An 18,525-nucleotide genomic window follows, 5' to 3' on the forward strand; every position below is an offset into this window, starting at 1 on the left:
CAGGGGCGAAAGTGCACAAAATTTGGCGTATATGTCAGGTGAGCTATGAAGAGTTTGCATATGAAGTTTGATGACAATTGAGTAAATAGAAGATGAGATATAGATTTTTGAAGAATAAATTTTTTGGTTTTTCCCATGCCAGTAGGTGGCGCTATGCTGTACATGAGCGATTATGAGTTGGAAAAATAAGTGTCTACAACAGCAACGTACTATCACAAGGTAGTGGTGTGAAGGAAAAGCATTATGGAATTATTTACCAAAAACCCGTTTTGGAGCAATTGCGTCGGCCAAAAACAGCGCCCCCCATGGACGAAAATTCCCAAAATGTGGTATACATGACATGGGAGGTAGAAAGAGGGTGGCCATGAAGTTTGACCAAATTTGAGGAAAGATTGGAATTTTTGCCCAAAAATAGCGCCCCCAGTGGCGAAAAATCACAGAAATTGGGTAACATGTCAGAAGCCCAATGAGTGATTAGCGTGTGAAGTATGAGCAGTTTTGAGCAATTAGAAGATTTGTTATGAATTTTTAAGCATGTAAAATTTTGAAGTGAAAATTGATTGACGTATAACTTCTGAACGGTTGATCCTACGTGAAAGGTATTTAGTAACTTTTGTCAGCCATGTCTGTAGATGACGTGTATCAATTTTGGTGACATTCCTATGAACGGTCTAGGAGGAGTTGCGCCGTCTTCGTGGCAATGCATTTCGCACAAAAGTGAAATTACCTCACTTCCTGTTGGGCGTGGCTAATGCATTGGCATTACATTTTTGTCCGGCTTAGTGAGATACATATGTGTACCAAATGGCATGCCACTACTACAAACTATATGGCAACCAGGCACCTTAACGCGGGAGGCCGAAATCACAACGACTTAGGGGGCGCTATAGAGGCCCTGAGCCCCGGCCAAGTTTGGGCTTTTGGTTCTGAGTAGCGGTGGCAACTCTCGGAACTGGTGCCAAATTTCGTGCGTTTTCGCCCATGGCAAGCGCCCCGAAAATGGCCCAACAGCGGAGAAAAATAAAGAAGAAGAAGAAGAATAGTGAACTCTTACAAGAACAATAGGGCCTTCGCCCATTAGGGCTCGGGCCCTAATAATAATATTCTGCTGCTAGTAATACAAAGCATACAGTGTGTGTGCAGAATTGTTGCATATAAAGTCTAATGTTATCATTTGTTTACAGCAAGGAAATGTCGACAAAGAGGAAGAACTACAGGACCTGTCCCAGAATGATAGAGGCATGTCGCCTTTACCGTGAGGGAAAAATAAAGAACTTATCTGTGCTAGCCAAACAATATGGTGTGGACAGAAAGTCTTTGAGGGAGAGAGTAAATGCCAAGATCAGAGATGAGGCTCAACAGGGACGTCAAACCTTCTTCAGTTCAGCAGTAGAGAAAGAAATATCAGAGTGTCTTCAGCAGGGCTCGAAATTAACTTTTTTTCTTTGTGTCCCCCAGTGGTCCCGAATTCTGTGTTGTATTGTCCCGAATGGAAGCAATAGTGTCCCCATTTTTTTCCTCTCTGAAATAACCAGTGGTTAATATTATCATATGAAGTTACTATTATATTTGTAACTATGTGATTTTGAACCCTTTATATCATTTTTACAATAAGTCACAAAACACAAGTGACACATGTCCTATACATCATCTACTTCAAAATTACAGTTATTGCATTTTCAGTTTATTAAACTTTGGCGATCTCACTGTATGAATAGATAACCGTTTATAGCCAACTAGCTCATTCAGAAAATGTTTCAACTCACTACATCTGCAGTACACTTTAGTTGAAAATAAGACCCCTTTTATGTTCATTTCATCTACTTATACCTTGAATATCTGTTGGCATTTATAAGGCCAACTTATAATTTTCACCAATTACCGTTATCCATTTTTATGAACTTTCCGTTATCCATTACCGTTATCCATTTTTATGAACTTTCCGTTATCCATTTTTATGAACTTTCCGTTATCCATTTTATGAACTTTCGCTGCCGAAACGTGGGTGCAAATGTTAGCAACATCAGCATAGTGCCAGGTCCGAGCCTAGTTGTGCTGCTGACTGACTAAACTTTCTGAACTAGAAAGACACCAAGAAAACTCACTTATTCTGTTGAACGGTATCTTCCGTCAATATCATCCACATCATTCCTGTTGTATTTTATAACGTGTCTAACAGTGTTCATTCAGTTGCTAGCGTTGCCTGCAGACCAGGCAATGACACTTTGGATCCTGAAGGTCCCGGAGACGTTATGTCTGGGCTTTCAGTTTCTTCCCCGCGGTCGGTCCGCTTCAACCACTTAAGCATTTTTGTTCTGGCAAGAGTCGGCGCAGCGTGTGCGGTAGCAATTCCATTCCAAGTCCATATAATGCGGACACCGGCTGAAGATTCTAGAACAGAATGCGCTGCTCTGTAGCCTACGGATGCAGGTCCATCGAAAGTGTAGCTACTATGTATTTTTCGCTGTTAACGTTTTAAAATTAAAATTGACAAATTAGGTGAATGTCTACGTATGTGTTACGGCTTTGTAAATAATATTAATGTAGAACTTTTTTTCTAGATCTATTTTTTTCCATTGTCCCGGGATTGTCCCAGATATGATAATTTTGTGTCCCGATGACATTTTTTATGGTCCCCGGGACACCGTTAGTTTCGAGCGCTGGTCTTCAGGTAGGCTGTGAAAAACCAAGTTAAAGTGCACAGAACAGGTTAAGCAGAAGGATTCATAACATGATTTAACTTTGAAGAGCCTTACACTGTTGTTTCTGTCTTCTTTCAAACTCTGCAGGTCCTCTGTGATTGGGGTTGGGGCTTTACCCGTGCTAAACTCATGGATCTTGTTCAGGAGTACATTCTGGATCATCATCTAGAGACCCCATTCACTAATTGGAGGCCAGGACGGAAATGGTTCAAACGTTTCATGCGAGATCATCCTGAGCTTACCATCCGCAAATCACAGCAGTTTTCTATAGCTAGATGGGAGGCCTCTGCCAATGCTGACATAGTAACCAACTGGTTCGAGCTTCTCAAAAGGGAAATGGATCTGGCTGGTGTCACAGCTAAGCCTCAAAACATTTACAATGTTGACGAGACAGGGTTTGTAACCGACGCAGCTTCAGAACACGTCCTAGCTCGAAGAGGTTCACAGAATGTGTACCAAAGCACAGGAGGAAGTGGTAGGGAGCAGATAACCGTCTGTATCACTGGGAATGCTGCAGGCCGCTTCCTCCCACCAATGATTGTGTACAAAAGGTAAACATCTGTACAGTCCTTGGTGTGTTGGTGGACCTGACCGTACACGCTTCGCCGTTTCAGACCATGGCTGGATGGAGAAGATGGTCTTCATGGATTACTTCACGAATCTCTTCCTACCGGAATCTGCTCGGCTGTCAGATATGACCTCACCTCATCTTTTAATATTTGATGGCCATACATCACATGTATCCCTGAGCCTTGCAGTTAAGGCCAAAGAAAACAAACAATGTAGTGCTGCTGCGTCTCCCCTCTCACCTGACGCATGATCTGCAGCCTCTGGATAGGGCTGTGTTCGGAGAGGTGAAGAAGGAATGGCGAAAAAAACTCCGTTTGCATGCGAGGGTCAGCAGGAACAAAATTACGAAGGAAGACTTTCCTGAGAGGCTCAAAAGTGCCCTGGATGCCGGTTTAAAGTCTAAGAACATCATCAGCGGTTTCCAGAGCACTGGGATATATCCATTTAACCCCAGTGGTGTAATCAGGGGGGTGAAGACCAACACACCATTTACACAAGATCAATCCTCCAACCCCACTGAAGCCATCCCACTGTCCACTCCTCAATCTGTGCCTCCAGCTATGCCATTGCCTGTGCCTGCAGCAACAGCGAGCACGTCTACAGCAGTCAACTGTGCACCACTCTCTGAGATAAAGGAGTATTTTCTGAAGCGCATCATGCCACAAGAAAACGCAGGAGACAAGAAAAGACGGAGAATATCCACCATGAAATATGGAGAGGCTCTCACGTCCGAACAGGCATTAGAAAGATTGAGTACAACGGAAAAGAAGAAACAACAACAACAACAACAACAAACAAACAAACAACAAGGGAAAGAAACAAAAGGAGCTGACCAGAACAAGAAGGATGAATGCCAAAGTGCTCATCTCGAGTTGACTATAGAGAGAGACACTTACTACGCAGTGCTTTTTACCAAGCCTGCGAAATATTATATAGTGCGAGTCCTCAATGAGTCCACGCCACCAGAGGGTGAGACATCTTACGTCATGAAATTTCTTGACCGGGGCCCAAACAACGCGCACCATCTCCCTTCAAGGGAGAAGGTTGAAGATGTGGAAAAAAAGTTCATACTGTGCAAGGCAAACCTAGTGGGAGCTGGCCCATTCTACCTCAGCAACTACACTGAGGTGGAAAATGTATACAAACAAAAACTTATGATCAAATCCACTCGCTGATCCGCTTGCCTGAAATGAAACAAAATTAGATGAAATGATTCATTGTTCTGTGTTGTTTTGTCATGTTTGTCAGTTGATCAGATGGTCATATTTATGAAAAAGAATGTTTACAGCACACTTTCATTGTTATTTCATGTATTGATATATTTATATTTCATTAAAAAACATTATTCTATGAAATATGTTGAAGTGGGCTTAAAGGGTACCGATGGTACCCTTTAATACCCTTCATTCTCAATTAAGCAGATAAAAGGCCTGGAGTTGATTTGAGGTGTGGTGCTTGCATTTGGAAGATTTTGCTGTGAAGAAAACATGCAGTCAAAGGAGCTCTCCATGCAGGTGAAACAAGCCATCCTTAAGCTGCGAAAACGGAAAAAACCCATCCGAGAAATTGCTACAATATTAGGAGTGGCAAAATCTACAGTTTGGTACATCCTGAGAAAGAAAGAAAGCACTGGTGAACTCATCAATGCAAAAAGACCTGGACGCCCACAGAAGACAACAGTGGTGGATGATTGCAGAATAATTTCCACGGTGAAGAGAAACCCCTTCACAACAGCCAACCAAGTGAACAAGACTCTCCAGGAGGTAGGCGTATCAATATCCAAATCTACCCTAAAGAGAAGACTGCATGAAAGTAAATACAGAGGGTTCACTGCACGGTGCAAGCCACTCATAAGCCTCAAGAATAAAAAGGCTAGATTGGACTTTGCTAAAAAGCATCTAAAAAAAGCCAGCACAGTTCTGGAAGAACATTCTTTGGACAGATGAAACCAAGATCAACCTCTACCAGAATGATGGAAAGAAAAAAGTATGGTGAAGGCGTGGTACAGCTCATGATCCAAAGCATACCACATCATCTGTAAAACACGGCGGAGGCAGTGTGATGGCTTGGGCATGCATGGCTGCCAGTGGCACTGGGTCACTAGTGTTTATTGATGATGTGACACAGGACAGAAGCAGCCGGATGAATTCTGAGGTATTCAGAGACGTACTGTGTGCTCAAATCCAGCCAAACTGATTGGTCAGCGTTTCATAATACAGATGGACAATGACCCAAAACATAAAGCCAAAGCAACCCAGGAGTTTATTAAAGCAAAGAAGTGGAATATTCTTGAATGGCCAAGTCAGTCACCTGATCTCAACCCAATTGAGCAGCATTTCACTTGTTAAAGACTAAACTTCAGACAGAAAGGCCCACAAACAAACAGCAACTGAAAACCGCTGCAGTAAAGGCCTGGCAGAGCATTAAAAAGGAGGAAATGCAGCGTCTGGTGATGTCCATGAGTTCAAGACTTCAGGCAGTCATTGCCAACAAAGGGTTTTCAACCAAGTATTAGAAATGAACATTTTATTTACAAGTATTTAATTTGTCCAATTACTTTTGAGCCCCTGAAATGAAGGGATTGTGTTTAAAAAATGCTTTAGTTCCTCACATTTTTATGGAATCATTTTGTTCAACCCACTGGATTCAAGCTGAAAGTCTGAACTTCAACTGCATCTGAATTGTTTTGTTCAAAATTCATTGTGGTAATGTACAGAACCAAAATTAGAAAAATGTAGTCTCTGTCCAAATATTTATGGACCTAACTGTAATGTGTGTGTGTGTGTGTGTGTGTGTGTGTGTAAAAATAAAAAACCTAGTGGTAAGTACGTTTAATGAATAGAAAGACATGCTTTTGTGTCTCAAATAGTAAACCACACCCTCTACAGTAAATATATAAATCATTTACATTGTGTATTATCCTGTAGATAAATATATCTTACCCCATTTATCATTTGACATTGACCCATCATGCACGTGAAGTGAAGATGATTGGGGGGAGGGGGGGTGATGGATGGAGGGAGGGATGATTGATTGACACAAAACTGCTGGTGACCTTCTACCGGTCAGCCATTGAGAGCCTGCTGACCTATGCTGCGTCAGTGTGGCACTCGAGCTGCACAGAAGCGGACAGAAAAAGACTGCAGAGGGTGACTAACACAGCACAAAAGATCATAGGCTGCCCTTTACCTCCTTTGTCCACCATCTACAACTCCCGGTGCCTAGGCAGGGCAAAGAGCATCATAAAGAGACTATACACACCCTGGCTTCCACCTCTTCGACCTGTTGCCCTCTGGCAGGCGCTACAGGGCCATACCAGCCAAAACAAACAGACTCAGGGACGGTTTCTTTCCAAGAGCTGTCACAATACTCAACTCAAGTTTGCACTGAGGAACTGTCATGCTTGAACACCACTGACAAGGTCACCATCACCACAATGCTGCTTACCACTTGATCTCAACCTAGTCTCTCCTTGTCAGACTGTAAACTGTCATATTTGCACTGTAAATGCCACAAGACTATCATATCAAGTCAGTTCATCTGTTCTTAGACATCCACTTTCTTGTCATTTTAAGTACTGTAAACTGTCATATTTGCACTGTTAATATCATAGCTATCTGTAAACTGTCTTATTGCACTATCATCAAGTCAGATCTTTTTTTTTTTTTTGGGTTGCCTACACCTATGGTCATGAGCTTTGGGTAATGACCGAAAGAACAAGATCGCGGATACAAGCGGCCGAAATGAGTTTCCTTCGCAGGGTGGCTGGGCGCTCCCTCAGAGATAGGGTGAGAAGCACAGTCACTCGGGAGGAGCTCGGAGTAGAGCCGCTGCTCCTCCACATCGAGAGGAACCAGCTGAGGTGGCTCGGGCATCTTTTTCGGATGCCTCCTGGACGCCTCCCTGGGGAGGTGTTCCAGGCATGTCCCCCCAGGAAGACCCAGGACACGCTGGAGGGACTACGTCTCTTGGCTGGCCTGGGAATGCCTCGGTGTTCTTCCCGAGGAGCTGACCGAGGTGTCTGGGGAGAGGGAAGTTTGGGCTTCCATGCTTAGACTGCTGCCTCCGCGACCCGGTCCCGGATAAAGCGGAAGAAGACGAGACAAGACGAGACGGGTTGCCTACATACTGAAAATAGGCGTCTGTACATGCCAATGCTACCTCTATCACTTGATGCAGCTAGTCACTTTATTCTCAACCCTGTTACTGTTATGCACCTGTGTTCCTTCAGGGACTTGCACAAGTTTATGTATAGTTGTCAGTAGTTTTTTTTTTTTTTAGTAGTAGTAGTTTTATATTAGTTTCATTGTACATATTTTCCTATGTCTATTTTAGTATTTATGTGTGCGCTGTATGGTGAAGCTTTAAATCTCATTGTACTTGTATAATGACAATAAAGGCTTTCTATTCTATTTCTATTCTATTCTATGATGGGAGGGGAGGGAATGGGTGGATTGAGGGATAGAAAATCATCATCATTTTTTTTTTCCAGTGGTGAGATGTCAAAGCAGGCGTCAATATTCAGTATGAAATCAAAATCCAAACCACCCCAAGATGAACCTCCTCCAAAAGCATCTCCCAAAATTTTAGGGCAAAAGGAAATTAAAGGGAGGCAAAAATGTTTTGAGGCCATTTGGTGTCAAAAGTTAACGTTGAGGCCTGACCTTGTCTATGTATTCGTCCAAGTGTCTTCAACTTCTTAACTCCCCTGATCATTCCAGATATTGGATGGTATTTGTAGGCTATTTGTTTACACTAGTACTTCAGCACTGGTTGCGCTTGGCTTCTCTTGGCTACAGGCACTTACTGTTAGTCGCTTTGAACAAAAACGTCAGCTAAATGACTCGTGTAATGTTTGAATAAGGTACAACAACAGTTACATTGAATTCATGTTGTTGATTCAGGTCCAGAATGCAGTGGTTAGTGGAAAGACAAGAATCGCATGTGCAGACGAGCAGCGTATGGTGCTGGACAACACGTCTTCCGAGTCTGTTTGTGCAGCTGACGACGGCACATGTTGAACCAGGAAAAGACATAAAAGACGTAATCCTCTGATTAAAACATGGTTGTTGTAACTAGCTCCGCTTGGCTACGTTTGGCTCGCTCAGCCTCAGAACTCAAAAACTGGCATTCGGGAGAAGCGGCGCTCATGGTGACCCCCATTGTCTCTCGCAGGAAAGCTACTGATAGATGTGCAACTGTGTGGAAGGTAAATGTCAGTGTACTTGCGTTGTAATTTAACAGCATCTCAGAGTCTTCCTGGTCTCATTTGTGGCCAAAAAAAAAACCCCATTGTGCCTCAAAGTTTTACTTCCCACAGTTGGGGATTTCCTACAGATCGCACTGAACCCAAGTAGAACATGATGATGAAAATGTGGGATTGTTTAACATACTTTTCTCTCATGTTATCTGGTCAGGCACATAAATTTCCAAAAGGAAGTGTACTGCCTTTCCAAATGCGATGGCCAGCTTTGATTTCTCATGATGATTAGTGCTCTGGAGGGGTTATTTGTGGGTACTGGCATCCTGCATCCTCATCAGTACAACTACAGATTTCTTTTTCTTTGCAAATAGTCACCGAGTTAAAGCCAAGAATAAAAGGAATCGTTCCAAAGTTATTCTTCTAACAGCAGCTCATTGAAAGCATTTGATCCGAGTTGTTCATCAGCACAGCACTGAATTTCTCGCTTGAATCAAAACATGTCCCTTGTTAGCTTTGATATTTTGACATTTGGGCGAATTTTATTCCCGTTCATCAAAAAGTTTCATTTTAACAATCCAAAATCGGAAATAGAGTTAAAAGAAAAAAAAAAAGTACCTTGGCTTTGTAAATGTAATCATTTTCGATATTTTCCTTAACTCCTTCTGGAAGCTCGTCTAATTTATCAGACTACAGTATGATTATTACTACAAGAGTGCTCTGAGAGCACAATATCCCCCGCTGGCAACGATGCCATAACTCCGGTAAAATGCGACTGAACTGAACGAAATTGCAATATGCGTATTACCGACATATAACAAAGAATCCTGTCAAGTTTCGTGAAATTCCTCCAAAAATTGTGAGAGGAGTTGGGTTCAGAAAGTGAGTATACTTCCTAGGATGGACATCGCCACGACATAATCCCCCTTCGGGCCTTTCGGCCAACGGGAGATAATAAAAATTGTGAGGGAAGTTGATTTCAGAAAGCAAGCACACCTTGATGAAATTGCCAAAGTACAAGTTTGTTAATAATCAAGGGCATAACTCTGGTAAAATCTGCCCAAATTAAACAAAATTTCAATCTGCGTATAACTGTTATATAACAAAGCCTTTTGCCAAGTTTGGTGAAATTCCTCCAAAAATTGTGAGAGGAGTTGATTTCAGAAGAATGCACACCTTCATGAAATTCTCAAAGTACAAGTTATTTAATCAAGGGTCAAAACTCTGGGAAAATTTTCACAAACGAAATTAAATCGCAATCTGCGTATTACCGTCATATAACAAGGCCTTTTGCCAAGCTTCGAGAAATTCGTCCAAAAATTGTGAGAGGAGTTGATGTCAGAAGATGAGCACACCTTCATGAAATTGTCAAAGTACAAGGTTGTTAATCAAGGGCTGTAACTCTGGTAAAAAAATTTCCCAAATTAAACGAAATTTCAAGATGCGTATAACTGTCAGTAGGAAAACACACTCTCATGAAATTGTCAAAGTATAATTGTGTTAATCAAGGGCTGTAACTCTGGTAAAATGTGACCGAACTTAACAAAATTACAATATGCAGAGTATCGACATATAACAAAGAATCCTGCCAAGTTTGGTGAAATTCCTCCAAAAATTGTGAGAGGAGTTGATTTCAGAAAGTGAGTACCCTTCCTGGGTACAACGTAATCCCCCTTTGGGCCTTTCGGCCAGCGGGGGATAAAAATTAGCCCCAATGAGGCTGTAGCTCATACCAGTCAAGACACCAATAAAATGTTAAATATTACAGGTGGTGCCACCATCTTGACAACTTTTATGCACACCCACCTGGGGAACATTATATGCGAGTTTTATTGAAATCAGATCAAGCCTGTTGGAGAAGTAGTGATTTTTGTAAATTGTAGACGGACAATGACGACGGATGACGCATGATCGCATAAGCCCATCTGACTTGGCCTTCAACTGGATGAGCTAATAAAAATTGGATTAAATAAGATAAAGGACCCGTGAACTCCAACTAGACCAGGATAAATCCGTATTAATAGAACTACAGTGCGTTTCCTAACGATCTCGAATACACTATTCAAATGTTTACGGACGTGTCAGAAAAATATCTTCCACCAGCTGAGCTCTACATCACCACTGCTTCAGGAGATCAGCAAACTACACTGATCCTATACACGTTAAGGGTTTTAAAGGTTATAAGCACAACTGCAAAAGCTTGAATATGTCGGGGTTAAACATGCATCTATTCATCCAATCTTTAAAGTCTATAAAGTCAACCCGAATCCAAAACCTTCTTTTGTCGTTTAAGTTCATGTCCCTTGTCTTATCACGCACAAATAATGAGTTCAAAAGGACCATTCTTGTTTTGTGGTTCAATTTCAAAAATGAGGGCTGTGTTCGACATTGTCTTCTACTTTTGTGCAGCTCTGCCACTGAAACTCTCCAATGTACCAGCAGCATAGAAATGAAAGTTAACGCTGTCGGTTCTTTCCCAACTCCTTTCTATGAACACTATTTCACGAGTAACAGGTATGAGGGCAGAGGCTGCCTTTTTTTTTTTTTTGAAGACTAATTTAAGGGCAGCACAGTGGTGTAGTGGTTAGCACTATTGCCTCACAGCAAGAAGGTTCTGGGTTCGAGCCAGGCACCTAACCCCCAACTGCTCCCCAGGTGCTGTCGCATGGCTGCCCACTGCTCTGCGTATGCGTGTGCGCTCACTGCTCACATGTGTGTGTTCACTGCTTCAGATGGGTTAAATGCAGGGAGGAATTTCACAAGTGTACGTGTGATGAATAAAGTTCTTCTTCTTCGGTTCGGTAAATCCTTTGGACTTAAAAGAAATGGATCTTTTAAAGAAATAACAGAATTCAACAGCAACTCATGAGGGTTGTGTCTCATTCCGGACCTGTGTGTCAAGTTTTGATGCATTTTGCTTCATAGGTCTTTGATTTGGTTGGTTTTTGTCAGTTGCTTTGCCATCTGCCCGTGTTACCTGTTCTAAAAATTTTGATATTTTTTCATTCATCTGGGGAAAAAAAAAATCCCCCATCCTTATCTTCTTATGAGCAAATGAAATTCCAAACTGCTGCCATCAGTCACACACACACACACTTAAAGGTACAGTGCGCTATTTACTTTGGCTTAGAGTTAATCAAGAGTACAAAACTATGGCACACAACACTGAAATGCAACATGCACATGTAAAAGTGTGATCCTCATGAACTCCTTCACAACTCTCACCTTTCTCATCATGGCCTACGCAACACCAGCTGGCCAAATCTAAGCAAATAAATCACAGGCATTAACATGATGACCAAAGGAAGTCGTTCCCAGACAGCCACAGGGTCTGTGTAGTTCACTGGTGATTTAACTAACGGTCATGAGATATTGTTATTAATGGAAACTAACCTTGAGGAGATGTTGTGCGGTGTAAAAGCCTGCAGGACCTCCTCCCACAATACACACTTTTGGACTCGAGGCACATGCAGAGAATCGCCTAAGTGCTGAAAAGGAAGCAAAATAATAATAATAATAATAATAATAATAATAATAATAATGACCCTGTAGAACAGGATAAAGCGGCTAGAGATAATAATTATTATTATTATTATTATTATTATTATTCATAGTATTTATTTATAACATTTAATCAGAATTAATAATATCCAATATTATTATAATACATATTTAAATATTAATTTATTATAATATTAAATTACTATAGTGGTTCACTGTATTTTTATTAATAATAATAATATTAAAAATAATTATTAGAAATTATAATATTAAATTATAAATAATATCTGATATTAATATTTAGTAACATGATAGTTTATTGTTAATTTATTATTTAATTATCAATTATAGTAGTTCACTGTACTTATTATTATTAATTATATTTATAAAAATAATTATAAGTAATATCTAATATTTTGTAATATAATTGTTTATTATAGTAGTTCACTGTATGTTTTATAATAATGACAATTTATAAGATTTATTATAATGATTGTATTTAATTTTAATATTTAATTATAATATTTAAGAATATCAATATTTAATATAGTGAGTTATTAGTTTATTATAATATTTAATTATAGTTAATCATAATTATAATAGCAATTATTCTATATAATAATGATAGCAGTGAAAGGGAGAAGAAAATAAAATAAAAAATATAATTAAAGTACAATAATTAAAATACAAAAGTAAAGTAAAATAAATAATGCGAGGAACGATCATGCAAATAATAAAAGCTAGTTGACTTAAAAGCCAAAGTGAAACAAAAACATGTTTCTTAGCTTTTTGTTTGGTTGGCTTTTTTTTTTTTTTAAATGAGTGATCAGTGGAGCCTGAGCAAAGTCTCATGATAATGTGCTGCAGATCTTTGGTGCATAAAAGGAAAAAGCACTGCTGGACCATTATTTTTATATTTCAGACATAAAATTTGGAGAAAACCAGCACGAGATGATCTGAAGGCATGATTTGCAACACAGTTTAATAAAGGTGCGTCACTCTTAAATCAATCAACACACTTCCCTTAAGCACAGTTCCTTAAATGCTATAAAATAATGTAAAATAATGTGTTGCCATTTCTGTTTCTTTCATGCATATTCTTTCCAACCCTAACAGACATTTGTGGAAAACATTACTGCAACTTTTACAGGCTTGGCGCAAGGTGTGTACATGAGGAACTGTACTTTGAACCCGTATGCCAAAAGTCTGGTGAAGTGTATCGATAAAATGTGCACAAGCTGTGACAAAAACAATACAAAAAGAAATCTATTAAAGGAAAATGAGCAACACACACAATGATGATGATGGATTTGAATAATTTCGTACACAATACAATCAACTCCTATGGAAGCCCATTTCTGCCACCATAAAAATGAGATAATGCTCTCGTAATTATGACTTTCTGTCTCGGGGCATATAAGATCATCTCATAAATGGCGCTTTCTAAGTCATAATAACGAGATCATCCATCATGTTACACTGTCCATACACTGTTCTAACTGCATCTGTCTGGCAGAAGGTAGCATCTGAATAGTCACTGCTAGACAGCTTCTTCCCCCAGGCAGGCAGTCAATCATCACCTCGTGGTTACCCTGAAGAATTCACAGTTCAAACTGAAACTACAGTTTCTCATCCATGTCTCCACACATGCACAATGCTCACTTTGCACTTGTCTTGTATTGTCTTGTTTGTAATGTCCTGGAAAATACTTGAACTCGTCTCTTGTATTGTTGCACATTTGGGGCGGCACGGTGGTGTAGTGGTTAGCGCTGTCGCCTCACAGCAAGAAGGTTCTGGGTTCGAGCCCAGCGGCCAGTGGGGGCCTTTCTGTGTGGAGTTTGCATGTTCTCCCCGTGTCTGCGTGGGTTTCCTCCGGGTGCTCCGGTTTCCCCCACAGTCCAAAGACATGCAGTTAGGTTAACGTGGGTTGGCCTTGGGCTGAAGCGCCCTTGAGCAAGGTACCGAACCCCTGACTGCTCCCCGGGCGCTGTAGTGTGGCTGCCCACTGCTCTGGGTGTCCGTGTGTTCACTGCTTCAGATGGGTTAAATCCAGAGAATGAATTTCACTGTACTTGAAGTGTACATGTGACAAATAAAGGCTTCTTCTTCTTAATTTGCATACGAACGAATACACTATCACTTTGCACCTGTCTTTATCTTGCCAATTATACTTAGATAGCGATACGTTTAGATCACTAAGGCCCTGTCCACACGGCAACGGATTCAGGTGAATCCGATAACATTTTTTATCGTTTCGGCCTGGCGTCCACACGGCACCGGCGTTTTGGGTGCCCCAAAACGATATTTTTTGAGAACGGTTTCCAGAGTGGAAAAATCTGGCAACGGCGCCGTTGTGAAGTCGTCTGGATGAGTAGAACGGATTTGTTTATGATGACGTCACAACCACATGACTAGAACAAGCAGCACCCACTCATTCATGCCGGGTAGAAGAAGGGGTTTATGCGCATGCGTCCTACTTCTTCTATTGTTCTGGTGTCTCCGATGGGACCGTCTTACAGCGCACGTAGAGGTGTGGCATGTGTATTGCATCGTTTTCAGCAAGCGTTGCACCTGATATTTTACTGATCCGTTGCCCATGTGGACGCGATATTTTTTTTACCCGCTAAAAAAAAAAAAAAAATCTCGTTGCCGTTGTTGTGTGGATGTAGCCTAAATGTTACTTACATAGCTGTAGATCGTTATTTATATACCTTGTTTTGTAATTTTTCTCTCTATCAATGCCTGAGGGAAATGGTATTTCAGTGCAGAGTTCATGGACGTCTTGACATTACATTACATTAAATGGGAGTTAGGGGTTACATGCCTTGCTCAAGGGCACTTCAGCCATTCCTGCTGGTCCAGGGGAATCGAACCGGCGACCTTTATGATCCCAAAGCTGCTTCTCTAAACTTTAAGCCATGGCTTTGCCATAATTATGATTTGTTTTCTCATAATAATAATAATAATAATAATAATAATAAATGAGAAAGTGTCTCACTTTATAACTGAAGTTCCCATAATAATACTTTTTGAGAAAACGTTCATTATGATACAGTACGATATAATAAGTCAGAATTATGACATGGTATCACATAATTATGAGATACAAAGCCATAATTAGATATTTTCTCATCATTATGAAGTGCTATGCCTTTTTTTAAACTCTTCTATAAAGTCCTGAGGAAGACACTGTGATTTATTTAATTGCAAAGCTGTCAAGTGGCACAAATAAATCTTCTTTACCCGATGATGAAAGAGCACATGGACATCTTGATGCCTGCAGCAGATTGTGCAAGGCAAGAAAGGATCTCTTTATGTTCCTCATGTTTCAGAAGGTCGACCTGGATGGATGGATATGAGCTGTTCTGCTGAATAACGACCTGTAGCGATGGATAATAAGATGCATATGGATCTTCTCCCCTTCCTTTTAATATTTGTGCAGAATCACACTCTTTCAGCTTTTAAAAAACCGCTAATATCCTTTCATGATCCTCAGACTTGCTCCTGTAACCGAGTCCCCTATATTTCCATTCACTTTTGAAGAACTCTCTAAACCGGACTTTGTTCGACTATTCAGGATTAGTTCAAGATTAAAACAACCGCATAGCACCATGTTTTGCCATTTCGAGGCGACAGATGCTCATGCAGCTTGCCCAACGTGACACTTCAAAAATAATAACAAAAACCGCAAATGAATTACAAACTGAAGCACTTATTATCATAAAACAAGAGCGGATCCGTCGCTCAAAACGATCCGTGTGCAACAACGTTCCGGCTTTAAAGGTTCCTAGTTTGGTCTGGCCTTGAATTCAGGCCCAAGGCGAAAAAATCTGTCAAAACAAGGACACAAGCAGACCTTGTCTTCTTATCTCAGCTCATAGTGTGCGAATAAAATGCAGATTTACACATCTATCTGTCTTTACCTGTGATCTGATAACACCATTTCCAGTGCAGAAGACTTCACACTTCAGTTTTGGGTGATGCTGAGAGTGTGCTTTACCAAGAGTTTGTTTGTTTGTTTGTTTATTAAACCATCATTTATAGTCAATTTTCATCAGCTCATAGTTTACTTGATATGATTTCTTATTGGTGGTGTAGTGGTTAGCACCATCACCTCACAGCAAGAAGGTTCTGGGTTCGAGCCCCGGGGCCGGCGAGGGCCTTTCTGTGTGGAGTTTGCATGTTCTCCCCGTGTCCGCGTGGGTTTCCTCTGGGTGCTCCGGTTTCCCCCACAGTCCAAAGACATGCAGGTTAGGTTAACTGGTGACTCTAAATTGACCGTAGGTGTGAATGGTTGTCTGTGTCTATGTGTCAGCCCTGTGATGACCTGGCGACTTGTCCAGGGTGTACCTCGCCTTTCGCCCGTAGTCAGCTGGGATAGGCTCCAGCTTGCCTGCGACCCTGTAGAAGGATAAAGCGGCTAGAGATAATGAGATGAGATGAGAAGATTTCACACTTCAGTTTTGGGTGATGCTGAGAGTGTGCTTTACCAAGAGTTTGTTTGTTTGTTTGTTTATTAAACCATCATTTATAGTCAATTTTCATCAGCTCATATTTTACTTGATATGATTTCTTATTGGTGGTGTAGTGGTTAGCACCATCGCCTCACAGCAAGAAGGTTCTGGGTTCAAGCCCCGTCGCCGACGGGGGCCTTTCTGTGCGGAGTTTGCATGTTCTCCCCGTGTCCGCGTGGGTTTCCTCCGGGTGCTCCGGTTTCCCCCACAGTCCAAAGACATGCAGGTTAGGTTAACTGGTGACTCTAAATTGACCGTAGGTGTGAATGTGAGTGTGAATGGTTGTCTGTGTCTATGTGTCAGCCCTGTGATGACCTGGCGACTTGTCCAGGGTGTACCCCGCCTTTCGCCCGTAGTCAGCTGGGATAGGCTCCAGCTTGCCTGCACAGGATAAGCAGTTACAGATGATGGATGGATGGATGGATCCAGAACACTCATACAATACAAGGTAAAAATAAAAAGACTCGAGAAGCCATGGCCTAATGGTTAGAGAAGCAGCTTTAGTTCAAGTTATTGTCATATGCACAGTAAGGACATGTCCTCTTGCACAATGAAATTCTTAGTTTGTTGTCCACCATGAATGCCAATTACGAATAAATAAATAGGCGGAAGAAGTAATACAAAGTAAAGGCAATATAGTGCAAAATAAAAGCAAAAAAGCAACAAAAAAAAACAGTATAGTACAAAATAAAGGTAAATGTCGTGCAAATAGGTAGTGTAATACAAAAACTAGGCTGCATTTCAGCAGAGAAAATGCAAAGTGTGCTTGCTGAGCTGTAGCAGAACAGCTATCATGCTAAAAGCTAGCATGCCAACATGCTAACAACTAGCATGCTAACAGTTAGCGTACTAACATGCTAAAAGCTAGCATGTTAACATGTTAATGCTAACATGCTAACAGCTAGCATTCTAACATGCTAATGATTAACATGCTATTTGTTAAAATTCTAACACTTTAAGGCTAATATGCTGACAGCTATCATGCTAACAGCTAACAGGCTAACATGTTAATGGCTAGTATGTTAACTTTTAGCATGCTAACACGCTGAGGGTGACATGCTAACAGTTAGCATGCAAACATGCTCAGGCGAACTCGCTAACAGCAAACATGCGAACTCTGCATGCTACCATGCTAATCCTAACATGTTAACAGCTCTCATGATAACATGCTAACAACTCGCGAGCTAACAGCAGGCATGATATCATAATGGGTAACATGCTAACAGCTAGCATGGTAACACGTGAATGCTTATATGCTAATTGCTATCGTGTGTGCGTGTAAGTATTCCTAATAAAGTGGCCATTGAGTTGAAGTTGATTTGCTATCAAAGTCTCAAATGAGCAGATCCTTGCCAAATGCATTATCACCTATGGGGGAAGGGAGGAACGACTCAGTCAAGCTTCCATTGATTAGCGGCAAAATGGAGAAAAAATGGACGGATGAAAGGCAAGACAAAGACGAGTGCGGGTCAGAACCAGTGTTGGGCAAGTTACTTCAAAACTCATCTCATCTCATTATCTGTAGCCGCTTTATCCTTCTACAGGGTCACAGGCAAGCTGGAGCCTATCCCAGCTGACTACGGGCGAAAGGCGGGGTACACCCTGGACAAGTCGCCAGGTCATCACAGGGCTGACAAATAGACACAGACAACCATTCACACCTATGGTCAATTTAGAGCAGGGGTCACCAAACTTTTTTCTCTGGGGGCCACATTGTCGTTCGTGACTGTGATGGGGGCCGGGGTCGGGTCAGCTATATCACATAGAATTGTATGACCCAGACAAATATGACCACCAGCAGGCCTCATTGTGTAGTAGAGATTACTAGCCTGGCACAGCCATCCCTACTACTATATCCACACTACTAGATCAACACTTGATTCCTGGCACATATTTTTTTATCTTTACTAGTGGTTTGCAAAAGTAGTAATCGAGTCTTCACACTTTGTTTTAATTTGAAATACCACTGATATTCCATTTATTTATTTTCTAATAAAAATAACATCAAAGCTGTCAAGGTAAGAACATCTGCCTAATT

General features: G+C 41.1%; 1 protein-coding gene across 2 annotated transcripts in view; it reads right to left on the minus strand.

The window, feature by feature from the left end:
• The window catches only part of fdxr (ferredoxin reductase), a 96,270-nt gene extending 80,549 nt beyond the window's left edge, over positions 1 to 15,721 (minus strand). Inside the window, exons 1-2 of one of the 2 annotated variants that reach the window (XM_060940289.1) lie at positions 15,217 to 15,721; positions 11,866 to 11,960 (exon numbers count right to left, since the gene is read on the minus strand). In XM_060940289.1, the coding sequence (XP_060796272.1) occupies positions 11,866 to 11,960; positions 15,217 to 15,298 (177 nt within the window). In that variant the 5' untranslated portion in view covers positions 15,299 to 15,721. Of the gene's footprint in view, positions 1 to 11,697; positions 11,737 to 11,865; positions 11,961 to 15,216 lie in introns of those variants that run through there. The other variant, XM_060940290.1, reaches the window with a different exon arrangement.
• Between the last annotated feature and the right edge of the window lie 2,804 nt (positions 15,722 to 18,525).

This window comes from Neoarius graeffei, chromosome 14 (assembly GCF_027579695.1).
Source record: "Neoarius graeffei isolate fNeoGra1 chromosome 14, fNeoGra1.pri, whole genome shotgun sequence".
In the NCBI taxonomy this organism is placed as follows: Eukaryota; Metazoa; Chordata; class Actinopteri; order Siluriformes; family Ariidae; genus Neoarius; species Neoarius graeffei.